Here is a 14921-nt window from a genome sequence, read left to right as displayed (position 1 = left end):
AATCTCTATCCCATCCACACACTACTCCTTTCCCCTGCCGAGTGAGTCACGCCTACCCCGAAAGGGAAATGGCTTAATGGTGTAATAATAAAAAAAAAAAAGTCAACTGAAATATTTTTTGGATGTAATATATTTTTTTTGAAAATTTGTCTTTTTTATTTAAAAATTCAACAATTTTAGTAGAACTTTCATTTTTCTTGGACAAAAATGCAACTGGTTGAAAATTTAACAATCACGTGAAAAATTTATCTTTTGGTTACAAAAATTCGTCTTTTTGGTGCAATTTTTTTTCGTAGAAACTTATTATTTTGTGTTAAAAAATTTATATTTTGAAAAGTAAAATTAAAATCTTTTTTAGATCAAAATTCAACTTTTTTTTTTAAACTTGTTTTTTTGCTGTTAAACTTTTTTGTGGAAAATTCAGCTATTTGTTAAAAAATTGACTTTTTGTTGAAAATTCGTATTTTTTTGATGAAAAGTCAATTAAAGTTTAGTACAAATTTTATCTTTCTTGGGTAAAAATGAAATTATTTGTTAGAGAATTTAACTAATTTGTTAATAGTTGATCCTTTTTAGTTAAAAACAATTCGTCTTTTAGGGTTGAAAATGCACTTTTTTTCGTAAAAACTTATTTCTTGTTTAAAGATTCGTTTTTTGTTTGTTGAAAATGCAACTTTTTTATTAAAATTTATTTTTCTTTGCTTGAGTATTCAATTTTCTTGTTTTTAAGATTTGCTTTAATCACTTTGTTTAGAAATAATTTTTTGGTGTCTATTTTGTTAAAAATTAATATTCTTTCATTAAAAATTATTTTTAATAAAAAATGTAACTTTTCCATTTTTTTAAAATTTGATTTTTATAGTTGAAATTTCTCCTTTTTTGTTAAAAAAATCATTTTCTTGGATTGAAATTTCATTTTTGTTAGGTAAAATGGCATCAGTTTCGTCAAAAATTAATGTATTGCTGAAGTCATATGTTTTGTTTGAAAAATCTATTTTTCTTGAGAAAATTTGTCTTTTGTCATGAAGGTTTAACAATTCAGATAAACTTTTATTTTTTTCTCGAGTAAAAAATGTTTATTCGTTGAAAATTCGTCTGTTTCGTTTAAAAAATCTTTTCTTTTAAGGTTGAAAATTAAACTATTATGTTAAAAGTTTATTTACTCGGTTGAAAATTCAAGTATTTTGTTAAAAATTCATCTTTTACAGTAAAAAGACTTTTTTTGTTTGTAAAATAAATAAATTTAGAATTTTATATAATTTGTGTGTGTTTAAAGATTTATTGCAGTAATTTAGATAAGTTGATGATGAATGTAATATAATAATATTTATTTAAAACGGATTATTAACTCAAAAAATTTGCTAATCCAGATGCGCTCGTTCAAATGGAAAAAGCCATGAAGCGAGACAACATTGAAGTGAATGATAGGCAACTCGCATGTGCTCATATCCACTCTCAGGAAGGCCAAGATTACCTGAAGTCGATGGCCGCTGCTGCTAATTTTGCCTGGGTTAATCGGAGTTCTATGACTTTCCTTTGTCGACAGGTACTTTTGCTACAATTTTTTTAAGGTCACAGGCCTCCGATCTCATTATTTGACCCTTTTTTTCTTTTTTTTTTGGCACGATGAAACTATTTTTCTACTATTTCAGAATGTCTCGTTTATCGCTTGCAAGTTTGAGTGATTGTGAATTCTCTTTTGTTAAAGCTCCTTGGGATTTAACGATCACAATCTCGTCACGCGTCTTGTGAGAAAAAAAAGAGGACAAAAGCAAATTTTTAGACGTAATTTAAGCAAACAATTTATTGTACCTTGTTTTTTTTTTTTTTTTTTACAATTTAATTAGGTTTTTTGTAATATTATTTTTCACGATTAAAACAAAAACTGCGCGTCAATTTCTCAATTTTTTTGTGATAAGCAATTTTTGTCAGCTAATTTTTTTTTCTTATCTTGAATAGTTTTATGAAAAAAAGAATGAAAACAAAAAAATTTGTTAGTTTTTTTGAGATGAAGAATTTTGCTTAATATTTTTTTCATCTCTCTTATAGTTTTGCTGGAAAGTTAAATTTTTTTATTTTTTAAAAAGCATTTTCGATGGCTCAAAATGGAAATATTTTGAAAATTCATGCTTTTGGTGTGATAATTTTTCCCTTCGTGTAGGAATTTAACGGTTTTTGGGTTAAACGTGCAAGTCTCTGGTTTAAAATTAATCAGTTTCGGTTGAAAATTAACTTTTTTTGTTAAAAAATTCCAATTTTTGGCTCGAAAATTCAACATTTTGATGAAAAAATTAACTATTGGGTACGAAATTTGCCTTTTTGGTAGAAAAAATTAATTTTTGTTGTAGAAAATCGATTTTTTGATTAAAAATATAACTGTTTCGTTGAAAATTAAATGGCTTTAGTTGAGGATTCAAGTATTTCGTTAAAAACTAGTTTTCTTTTTGGTTTAATCTGTTTTTTTTTTTTTTATTAAAATTTTTTTTTGTTGAAAATTCAATAGTTTAGTACAAAACCGTCTTTTTCGCTTGAAAATTCAACAATTTGATAAGAAAATTGTCATAAATGAAAATTTGACTTCTCCATTGTTTGTTAAAAATTTTAATTTTCAGTTTAAAAATGCAACTATTTAATTTAAAAATGGTGAGAAACTAAAAATAGAAACTAGAATTTAATTTAATTTAATTGAAATTTTTTTTTTCGCAAAATTTGTTGTTTTTTTATTAAAAATTAATTTTTTGAACTGAAAATGTATATTTTTTAGTCGAACCTTCAACTATTTGTTTGAAAAATTATCTTTTTGTTTGAAAATTCAACTATTTTTTTACAGTTTAACCATTTAATTAAAAAAATTTATAATCGAGAAAAATATAAATTAAAAATTAATCAAATAAAATTTCGACTAGCACCACATTTATTTGCTTAAATTTATTATAGTGGAAAATTCATCTTTGTGAAAGAAATTAATCTTCTTGGTTGAAAGTTCATGGATTTTGTTGAAGAGTTTTTTTTTTTCTATGTAAAAAATTATTTTTCTGTGTTAAATAATCCACTATTTTGTTGAAACACAGAAGTTTAATTTTCTAAGAAAAAGACACATTTTCAAAAAATTACATACATTTTCAAATATTTTTAGCAAAAAAGATTAATTTTCTACCAAAAAAGATGAATGCTCAAAAAAAAATATACATATTTTTCAAATAGTTAATTTTTTAACCATTTATATATATTTTTTAACTAAAGAGATGAACTTTCAATTAAGCAATTTAATTAAAAACAAAAAAAAACTAATTTTAAACAAAATAGTTGAGTTTTTAACAGAGAATAATAATTTTCAACCTACAAAAGATTAATTTTCAATAAAATACATATATTTTTAACCAAATACTTGAATTTTTAACCAGGAATATTATTTTACTATCAAAAAGGATGAAATCACAAGAAAATATATACATTTTTGACCAAATAGTTAAATTTTTAACCAAGAAAATAAATTTTCTATAAAAAAAGACACCTCTTCCACAAATTTTTAACACAGAACAAAATTAATTTTTAACTAAAGTATTGATTTTTTATCTAAAAAATTGAATTTATAACCAAAAAGATGAATTTTCAGTCATGAAAATTAATTTTCTCTCAAAGAAAGCCAAATTTTCAACTGAAACGATTAATTTTCAATCACAAACATTAATTTTCTACATAATACACGAATTTCTAACGAAATAATTGAATTTTCAATTAAAAAAATATTACTTTTCAACAAAAAATATGAAAATGGTCATTTTTAGTCATGAAAATGAGTTTCAACCAAAAAGCGGAAAATTGCCAAGAAACTAGTTTAGTTTTTAACAGATAAAATTTTGTCCAAAAAATGATTTTTCCACAAAATAGTTGAATTTTTAACAAATTAATTTTCTACCAAAGAAACACATTTTTAACAAAAATGATGAATCTTTCACCCCAGAGAATTTTCAACGATAAAATATTACTTTTTAACCAAATGTCGAATAATTAAATTGATATTAAAAAAAAATAATCTTGAATCAAACAAAATACGAGTTTTCAAAAAATATTGTAACAAAAAAGATTAATTTTCTACCAAAAAACACTGATTTTAACCAAATACATGAATTTTCAGCTAAAAAAGATCAATTTTGGACTAAAAAGGGAACCGTGAAATTATTGAAATTTGAACGGTTCATTTTTAGTTCAAAATTTACCTTTTTTTGCTGAACATTCATGTATTTTGTTAAAATTATTGCTTTTTGGTCGAAAATTAATCTTCTTGATTTCAATATATTTTTTAAAACTCGTTCTTTGTTTGACTGCAAATTAATTTTTTTTATCAATTTAATTATTCGACATTTGGTTGAAAAGTAATTTTTTATTGTTGAAAATGTCAACTATTTGGTTAAAAATTGAGTCATTGTGTCGAAAGTTAATTTTTTGGTAGGAAATTACTATTTGTCGTGGTGAAAATTCATTTTCTTGAAGACATTGTTTTTAACTGAATGTTTAACTATTTCATGTTTGATTTAAAAATTTTGTTTGACAAAAACTAAACTAATTTCCACCACTAAAAATTAACATATTCAATTTTTGGTTGAAAAGTAATAATTTTTTAGTTAGAAATTCGAATATTTGGTTAATAATTCATTTTTTTTTTTTAGAAAAATTCAGAATTTTTGTTCAAATTAATCTTGTTGGACGAAAATTCGTCTTTTTAGTTGATAAATCATCTATTGGATTGAAAATTGATCTTTTTGAGAAAAGATTTATCATTTTAGTAGACATTTTTTCAGTTTAAAATTGAAATTAAAAATTATTTCTTTTACAGTAAATTTACTATTTTACCTTTTGTTTAAAATATAAAATTTACCTTTTTATTTGAAAATTCGATCTTTTTGTAAAAAATTATAATCTGTTTGGATGAAGATTCATCATTTTAATACAAAATTAATTGTTTTCGTTGAAAATTAATTTTCTTAACTGAAAATTTACATATTCATTTTTTTTTAATTGATCTTTTTTAGTTAAAAATTCCTTTATTTTGTTGAAAAAAAATTTTCTTGGTTGATAACTCACCTATTTGGCTAAAAGCAATTTTTTAAATTGAAAATTCATCATTTTACTTGAAAGTTCAGTTTTCTGTTTAAAAATTTATCGAATTTAAAAAAAAAATTGAAAAAATATGACTATCGAAGAGATAGGAAAGTTAACTCGATTTTACAACAAAACTTTTTTTGCAAAAAAAGGACGAATTTTTAGCCAAATATCTGAATTTTCAACTAAAAAGGGTAATTTTCAAACCAAAAATCGATTATCTAAAGCAGAATTAATAAAAGAATTAAAATTTTCAACCGAATTTTTTAAAAATTAGATACATTTTTAAGCAGAAAGCTGAATTTTCAATTTAAAAAATTGATTTTAACCAAATAGGTGAGTTTTAAACCAAGAACTTTTGATTTTAATCCAAAAAGACGATTTTTCAAGAAAATAAATGAATTTTTAACTTAAAAAGATCAATTTTCAACCAAAAATGGGATAGGTAAATTTTCAGTTAGGAAAATTATTTTTCAACGAAAACAATTAATTTTGTACTAAAGTGATGAATCTTCATCCAAACCGATTATCATTTTCTACAAAAAGGTCGATTTTTCAACTAAAAAGGTAAATTTTATGTTTAAATCAAAGGTAAAATAGTAAATTTTGTGTAAAAAAAATAATTTTTAATCAATAATAACGAATTTTTAACAAAATAGTTCAATTTCAAACTGAAAAAATATAAATTAATTAAAAATGTTCTACTAAAATGATAAATCTTTACTCAGAAAAATCAATTTTTAATCCAATAGACGATTTATCAACTAAAAAGACGAATTTTCGACCAAAAAGATTAATTTGAACGCAAATTCTGAATTTTTCTACAAAAAAATTATTCATCTTTCCCCCAAAAAGGGAATTTGTAACCAAATAGTTGAATTTTCAACCAAAAAGTTTGGTTTTCAACCACGAACATTAATTTGCTACAAAATAAATGACTTTTTAACCAAATATTTGAATTTATAACTAAAAAATGATTACTTTCCAACCAAAAATTAAATATGTTAATTTTTAGTTATGGAAATTCTTTTAAACCAAAAAAAGAAGATTTTTCAACAAAATCGTTCAGTTTTTGAGCGAACAAACTAATTTTCACTTAAAAAATGAATTTTTCACGGAATAGTTAAACTCTCAACCAAACAAATGCATTTTTAACAAAAATTACGAAATCTTTCACACAAGAACATGTATTTTCACCACGAAAAATAATAATTTGATACCAAAAAAATTAACTTTCGACAAAATAACTCAATTTTCAATCAAATAGTTGACATTTTTAACGATAAAAAATTACTTTTCAACCAAATATCGAATAATTAAATTGATAATAAAAAAAAATTAATTTGCAGTCAAACAAAGAACGAGTTTTAAAAAATATATTGTAATCGAGAAGATTAATTTTCGACCAAAAAACAATAATTTTAACAAAATACGTGAATTTTCAGCTAAAAAAGATAAAGTTTGGACTAAAAATGGTACCGTTCAAACTTCAATTATGAAAAAAATTCATTTTCAAACCAAAAAGCGAATTTTTAACAATATAATTAAATTTTCAAGCAAGGAAATTATTTATATACAAAAATAATGAATTTCCAACTAAAAAAAAGTAAAATTTAAACACAAAATGGAATAGTTTATTTTAAAATTTAAATTTTTATATATTTCATACAGTTTCGATATGTTTATATTTCATGTTGTATTCTTCCTCATTTTATTCTTCAAATTTGTAAGTTTATTGTAAACTTTGGTTTAAAAATTGCGAATTTTCAACTAAAAATATGATAAATTTTATATTTTAAACAAAAAGTAAAATAGTAGATTTCTTTAGTGAAAAAAGTAAGTTTCAACCAATATTTTCAACCAAATAGTTCAATTTTAAACTTAAAAATATAGGAACTTCCGGTTGGGTTGGAAACGTTGCACACGCGTCCGGGAAATGTCGCCGAAAAAGTGAGAGATTAAAGTCTCAAATTAATGCGGGTGATCTGGTGAGTGGAAAATTTGGGCAGTGCGCGAAAAAAGTTATCAGCAAAAGTATTATTCATAGTTTTAAAGCTATAGAACTAGTGAGATATGGATCAAATGGAACCCTCCGAAAAGGAAGAGGTTATGTTGAACGGGAGTGAGGAGGTGACGAAGTTTAACACCGACTCGGCTGATGACAGAGAGAGGGCAGCACCAAATGGGAATGGACAAGCAGATGACATCGAACAGCTGTCAGGGGAAAATAATAAGCAGTCGACGTCGACGGCGAAAAAATGCCGAGGAAGACCAAAGAAAGAGGTTAAGGAAAAGGAGAAAGGAATTACGAGCTCCAGGAAAATCACAGACGTCGTACAAGCCAACTCGAGCGTGACAGAGTGGGGAGGGTTGACGAATGAAGTGTTCAAAAGAAGGGAAAAAATAACTAGATCACCTAGCAGAAGTGAATGGGGAAGCGGCAAGGGATGTGATAGAAGTTTGAGCGAGGATTTAACGGATGTGGAGCTCGAAAATCAAGAGTTACCTCAGCTACAATCAAATAATCTTATGGTTGACGGAAATGAAGAGAAAGGGACACATCCTATAAGGAAATCCCATGATGAAATGGCCCAAAATATGATTACTCAATTAGAAAAAAAGGATACTAGAGGCATAGCTAGATTTTTATACAAATTAATGACAGTGATGAGGTTGACAGGCGAGAACATTCGAAAAAAGGAGATGGATTTGGCAGGTGCAATTTCGGACCTATTGAAGAGGTGGTGGAATGCGAATGGGAAAAAAGAAATAGACAAGATAGCTCAGGAATATCACAATTTACAGCTTTCATTCGAATCCTTAAAAAACAGCACAATTAAAAAAGAAGCAGAGTGGGAAGAAGCCGTCTCAACTTTAGAAAAGGCCAGGGAAAAAGAAAAGGCTTGGGTAGCAGAAAAGAAACACATGGAAGAAGAAATTAGAAACCTAAAAGATAAGCTGGCAAACTCTAAGGTTACATAAATGGTGAAGTATGTACTCAATTAATAGCGGAGGGAGAAACTTCATATATTTATGGAGGCCTAGAAAGGACCAGGGAAGACGACAGGGACAACAGAGACAAGGAAGCTCAGTATCAAGGAAAGAATAAGGATTCTCGATCCGGAAAGCTGACGAAAAAGGAGCTGGATCGAGAAATAGAAGAAAGAAGGGACAGAACAAATCATGTCACAATCAGAGGATTCAGACCAACCGGGAGGAACGTAGAGGGAGAAATAAAATCGGCCCTTAAAAGGACAATTGAAGTAGCAGCAGAGGTCAAAGGAATCATGTTCAGCAATGAAGAGTTTTTGGTGGACTTGCATTCTTGGAGAGACAAAATGTCCATAATGAAAAGAAAATCCAAATTCAGAGGGACCAGCATCTGGATTGCGGACAAATTGACCGACAGAGAGCTTCAAATACAGAAGTGGATTACGAATGTAGCTGAGGACGAAGCAGGACATGGGAAAGCAGTGAGGACGGGATACATGAAATGGAAGATTGGTGAAGATTGGTTCTTCTGGAACGAGGAAGAAGGGGGACCCAGCAAGAATTTTTTTCGTATCCACGGCGCCTAAGAACATCAGAGGTGTGTCATGGAATATTTCGGGAGCAAATAAGGTAGGGCAGGCATGGGATTTTTTAAAGGGTTTTGAATTAATTGTACTACAAGAAACTTGGTTAATGAAAGAGTCGAAAGAACAATTTGTTAAAAAGCTAGATAAAGATTTTATTTGGATAACAAAACCGGCAGAAAAAGTTCATAATAAGGGGAGAGCAAAGGGAGGGCATCTAATAGGAATTAAGAAAAATTGGATGGGAGACAATTGGGAGTGTAAAGAATGGGACTACGGAATTGTAATTAGTAACAATGAGTTAAGGTTTGAATCAAAAATACTAAAAATTGTAACTGTTTATAACAATGAAGGCATTTCTAAAATCCGTGGAAGTCTATGTAAATTAATAGAAAAGGCAAGCAGAGAAAATGAGTGCTTGGTAATGATAGGAGACTGGAACACTAGAGTAGGTAGGGTCACAGAGGAGAGCCCAGAGATGCAGTACGAGAATGGCAATGAAAATCTGCTAAACTCGGAGGACGAGTTGTTGAACGCCGAGGGTAAAAAACTTTTGAATCGGATCGGTCTTAGATTTAACTATTTTAAAAGAAGACGAGGGGGTAAACCCAATATCGTAAATAAAAGTTGAAGCGAGAATCGAGTCGGATCACCTACCGGTCACCTTCCGACTCTCTCACACGGGGTCAGAATTATACGAAAAAAGGGAACCGAGAAGAGGACGGAATGTAAATAAGGCGGAAAAACTATTTTGGGACAAAGGGAAATCAGAAGAATTCGGGGAAAAATGGAAGAACTACGGGAAACGAGAGAGTAGAGGAAGAAGCAAGTGAAGACAGATAGGAGATAATAATTGATAGTATAAAAAAAGAAGAAAAAGAAGTAGGAATGGTAAGGATGGTGGGGCCCACAGCAATAATTTTAAGAAAAGGATTGACTGATTCAATGAAGATTGTAAAGAACAGAGGAAAAAAGTGTGGCAGACCTTAAAAATGCTTCTAAAATTAAAGGGAGAATCGGAGTAGGAGAAATTGGTGTATGAAAAAAAGAGGTTAAAAAGTTTATACAAGGAAAAAAGGAGACAGAGAAATGAAGAAAATTGGAAAGAGGTAGAAAATAGTAGACAATCAGGCGATTTTTGGAGCGCAATTAGAAAATTTAGACCAAAGACGAGAGGGAACGTTAAAGAGGAAGAAATTAGCTTAGAAAAATGGAAAACTCATTTTGAAAAGCTACTAGGACGCAAGGGTGAGAAAGGTCAGAATAATCAAGAATCAGCGAGAGATAGGGACAAAGAGGGTAAGGGGAGTAAGACTGAAAACGAAGGAGCTCCAGCGGACAGTAGAGAACATCTAGATGAAACCGAAAAGGGACTTAATGGAAAAATAGAGTTTAAAGAACTCTGTGAATGCATAAAAAAATGAAAAGCGCCTAGAGAGGATGGGGTACCAATAGAATTTATTGCAGGGATGCCAAAAGTGTGGGCGACAGAAATGCATGAAGTAATAAACGACTTATGGGAAAATGGAGTTATGATTAAAGGATGGGAGACAGCCAGAATAGTACCAATATTTAAGAATGGAGACGAGGACGACAGGGAAAACTACAGAGGAGTTTCGCTGCTAGATTTAGGTTACAAAATATTAGCGGCTATAATGGATGCAAGACTAGGGGCATGGGTAGAAGAAAAGAGATTGCTCAGGGAAAGTCAGGCAGGTTTTAGGAAAAAAAGAAGTACCAGAGACCACATCTTTGTCTTAAATTCTATAATAAACAACAAGTTAAAAAAAGAGAAAGGAAAGCTATACGTAGCATTTATAGATTTTAAAAAAGCATTTGATACAATAGACAGAAACATACTTTTTTAAAAACTAAAAAAGGTAGGAATCAGTGGCAGAATGCTCGATCACATCAAGAGCATTTATAGGAACACTTTCAACGAGGTAGTAACTAAAGCGGAAATCTCAGAAAATTTTAGAACAAATATAGGGGTAAGACGAGGATGCCCCTTGAGCCCGATCCTCTATAACATTTTCTTGGACGATATAGATGATGAGTGGACCAATAGAAATGAAGGAGGAACCGTAATTGGGAAATCGAAGGTGTTTACTTTAAAATTTGCGGATGACTTAGCAATCGTTTCCGATCACGCGGATGGTATCAAAGAAATGTTAAAAAACGCTGGAAAGATATGCTGATAAGAATAAATTAGAAGTGAATGTCAAAAAAACAAAGGTGATGGTGTTTAAGAAAGGGGGTAGGAAGAAATCTGGAGAGGAATGGAAATTTAAAGGAGAACCACTCGAAGTAGTAGACAAGTTTAAATATTTAGGTTTTTGTTTTTCATCGGGCGGATCCTTCAACAAACACCTAGCAGCCCTAGCAGGCAACGCTAAAAAATCTATCAATGCAGCGTGGGGAGTGATGAAAAGGGCAGGTATAAACACGTTAAAGAGAAGACTTTACATACTGGATGTATTAGCAAAAACAGGAGCGTTTTACGGGGTCGAAATATGGGGATGGAGGAGAAGGGAAGAAATGGAGAAAGTACAGAGTAGATATGTTAAAATGATTATGGGATTGGATAGAAATACCCCTGCATACATCTGGAAAATAGAGTCAGGAAGAAGAAGCGCGGAAATTGAGATTAGAAGAAGGGCGAGTAACTATCTTTATGAAATATTAGAAGTGGAGGAAGATAGGTTACCAAAAATTTGTCTAATGGAGGAGATACGAGGCTGCATAAACGGTAATCCGTCAGCCTGGGGAAAGGAATTAGTGGCAGCATTAGAAGAAGTAGGAGATGGCGAGACATTGGGGATGATATGGGAAGGCAGGGATTTGGAAGATGTGTAAGGAACTTAGGAAGAGGAGTCCTGAGGAAAATGGAACAAGATTGTCAGACCGATTGGCAAAAAATTGATATTTCAAATTATTGTAAAGTATACAAAAGCATAACAGATGGTATAGAGAGGGAAGAATACTGGGAAGTGAAAGATATCAAAGGAATAGATAAGGAACAGTGGGCTAGGCTAAGATGTGGTAATGTGGGTAAGGCAGGAAATAAGGGTTATAAAGACGATTGTCTTCGCCGCTTATGTGGGGAAGAGGAGGAAGATATATATCACATTTGGAAATACAAAAAAGCTAGGCAACTCATTGATCGTAAAACAGTCGAGGAGGTGGATGAGTGGTTGATGATTGGTAGGGGGTCCGAGTATACAGATTTTACTGACCGCTTATGCCAGAATCTGAAGGAAAGACCTAGTCCCGGGGTGTGCAAATATGCGAGAGCTTTCGAAAGATTAGCCAAAGAAACTAGACAAAAGAAAAGTTAGAGTCGCGAGGGAAGTTCCGGACAGCGAAGAAGCGAACGTATGCTAGAAAATAATGTAAATATGTTGGAATATAGCGTAGAGGAAATGTATAGATTTAAGAAAATGTAAAATAAGAACTTTCACCTATGTACAAACACAATAAGTGTATATTTGGAAGAAATAAACAAACAAAACTTAAAAATATAAATTAAAAAAAAGAAAAATCTACTAAATCTTCAAGAAAAAGATGAATTTTTGACCCCATAGATGATTTATACAACTAAAAATATGAATTTGAACTAAAATTATGAATTTTGTGTACAAAAAAATGAATTTGTAACAAATTGGTTGAACTTCTAACCAAAAAGATAATCTTTTTATCAAAAAAGACAACTCTCTAACAAAATGTATAAATTTTCAACCAGAAAGATAAATTTTCTAATAAAAAAAAACACATTTTCAATGGAAATTATAAAAACTTACACCGAACAAAATTAATTTTCAGCCAAAATATTTAATTTTTAAATAAATAGTTGCATTTCTAACCAAAACGATGAATTTTCAGCCAAGAAGATTAATTTTCTACCAAAAAAGACTGATTTTCTACAAAATACATGAATTTTTAACAAAATGGTTGAATTTTTAACTAAAAAAGGATCCATTTTCAAACAAAAATGGAATTTTGAACCTTGAAACAAAGAATTTTCAACAAAATAGTTGAATTTACAACTGAAAAAATCAATTTTTAATCAAGAATATTAATGCTTCATCAAACAATCTCTCACCCTAGAAAATTAATTTTTAACTACAAAACTTAATATTTTACCAAAAAGTAAACCTTGGACCAAATACATTAATTTTTAACCAAATAATTGAATTTTCAACTATAAAGATGACTTTTCAACCAAATGTCGAATATTTAAATTTACAATTTAAAAAATTCAATCAAAATACGAGTTTTGAACAAAATATTGTAACCAAGAATATTAATTTTCTACGAAAAAATAATAATTTTAATAAAATACAAGAATGGTAAAAAATATATATTTCGGATTCCAATCTTGTACAAAATTGAGAATTTTTGTCTACGTTTCTTGAAAGTTTGTAATTGAAAAAATTATATTTTAACCCAAAAAAGAAATTTTTAACAAAATAGTTAAATTTTCAATTAACAAAATTAATTTTATTTTAAAAAGGACGAATTTTAATCAAAAATATCTGAATTTTCAACTAACAAAACTAACTTTTGAACACAAAATAGAATAGTTATCTTCTGAATATTTCTATTTTCATATATTTCATCAAGTTCTGATATATTTATATTTTATTTTATTTTCTTCTTTATTCTATTCTTAAAAATTGTAAATTTATTGTAAAATTTGGTTACACATAAATTTAATACTTGAAAAGTTTTATGACCCTATTTTAATACCATTTTTTTTCTTCTCAAATTTGTGACTACTACTTTTTTTTAGGCATTCGCAAAACAATTTCACAGTTCTCCAGATGATTTGGATATGCACGTAATTTACGATGTTTCTCATAACATTGCCAAAGTCGAGGAACATATTGTAGATGGCAAACAGAAAACGCTTCTTGTTCATCGAAAGGTAGGATTTTTAAAAATCTATCACTATTTATTACAGGTCTATACCTATTTTTGAATTTTCTTTAATTATTTGAAATATTTCCGGGTATTTATAAAGTTTCTGAGATATTTTTATTGGAATTCAATAATTTGAAGGAATTTTTACGATTTTTGGGGTATTTTTAAAACTTCTAAAGCATTTTCGGTAGCTTTTAATTTGAAATATTTTAGGAAACTTAAAAATATTCCAAGGAATTATTAATTAATTTCATTAATTCGAAGGGATTTCAAAGTGTTTGAAATATTTTAGGATAATGAAATTTAAACAATTTCACAGGGTTTTATAATATTTCCGAGGATTTAAATAATTTTAAGGGATTTTTAACACCTTGAATTCTTAATTTATCCTGAATTCTTTTGTTTGTTTTTTAATTCAATTGAATTATTATAATTTAATTTTGTTGAAAATTTAATATTTAATATTTCAGCCGAAAAGACTACAAAATAATTGCATTTTCAATCCCAAAATATAAATTTTAAACAGAAAAGCTGATTTTCAAGAAAATAGTTTCTCAGATAATAAAATTTGTAACTAAAAAGATTAATTCTCAATCAAACAGTTTCATTTTTAACGAAAACGCATGATGTTTCTACTAAAAGACATTTTTAAACCAAAACCACGATTTTTCAATCAGATTATTGAATTTTCAACATGAAAGATTTTTTTTTATTTTAGATGATTTCAGGAAATATTATAGAATTTAATGGGATTTTATAATTTTGTTGTGAATTTTTAAGAATTTATTTTCGAGAAGTGAGGCATTTTGCGTTTAAATTTAAAAAGCCAAATTTAGATCCAAATTGTTAAATTTTAAACCTGAAATGGTTAATTTTCCATGCAAAATGAAATGCTTAAATTTTCAGTTGAAAAAATTAGCTTTAAACCAATATAATGAATTTTTAACTAAAGTCGTGAATTTTCAACAAATAAGATTAATTTTCCACAAAAAAAAACGAATTTTTCACAAATTAAAACCAATTTCAAAAAATACTTAAATTTTTAAATTAAAAATATCAATTTTCAACGAATTGCTAAAAATCTAATTCTAAACCCCCAAAAAATCGGATTTTCAGAAAAATAGTTCAATTTTCTACTAGAATAGTTAAATTTTTAGTTGAAAAATTGATTTTCAACAAAGCAGTTACATTTTTAAAAAGTGATGAATTTTTAATTAAAATGGCGAATTTTCCAACCACAACATTAATTTTTAACAAAAGAGTTTAGTTTTTTACGCAAGTAGTAAATTTTTCAAAAAAGAGGGAAATTTCCAACGAAAA

The 14921-nt window shown here is 28.3% G+C and overlaps 1 protein-coding gene across 1 annotated transcript in view; it reads left to right on the top strand.

The window, feature by feature from the left end:
* Positions 1-14921, top strand: part of LOC117178572 (tRNA-splicing ligase RtcB homolog) — a 60215-nt gene that overhangs the window by 33423 nt on the left and 11871 nt on the right. The window contains exons 7-8 of the mRNA XM_033370000.1: positions 1371-1546; positions 13471-13605. Coding sequence (XP_033225891.1) covers positions 1371-1546; positions 13471-13605 — 311 coding nt within the window. The remainder of the gene's footprint in view (positions 1-1370; positions 1547-13470; positions 13606-14921) is intronic.

The sequence above is a fragment of the Belonocnema kinseyi genome, chromosome 8, assembly GCF_010883055.1.
Source record: "Belonocnema kinseyi isolate 2016_QV_RU_SX_M_011 chromosome 8, B_treatae_v1, whole genome shotgun sequence".
Lineage (NCBI taxonomy): Eukaryota > Metazoa > Arthropoda > Insecta > Hymenoptera > Cynipidae > Belonocnema > Belonocnema kinseyi.
Note: the sequence above shows the minus strand (reverse complement) of the source record. Positions and strands in the feature narration are given on the sequence as shown.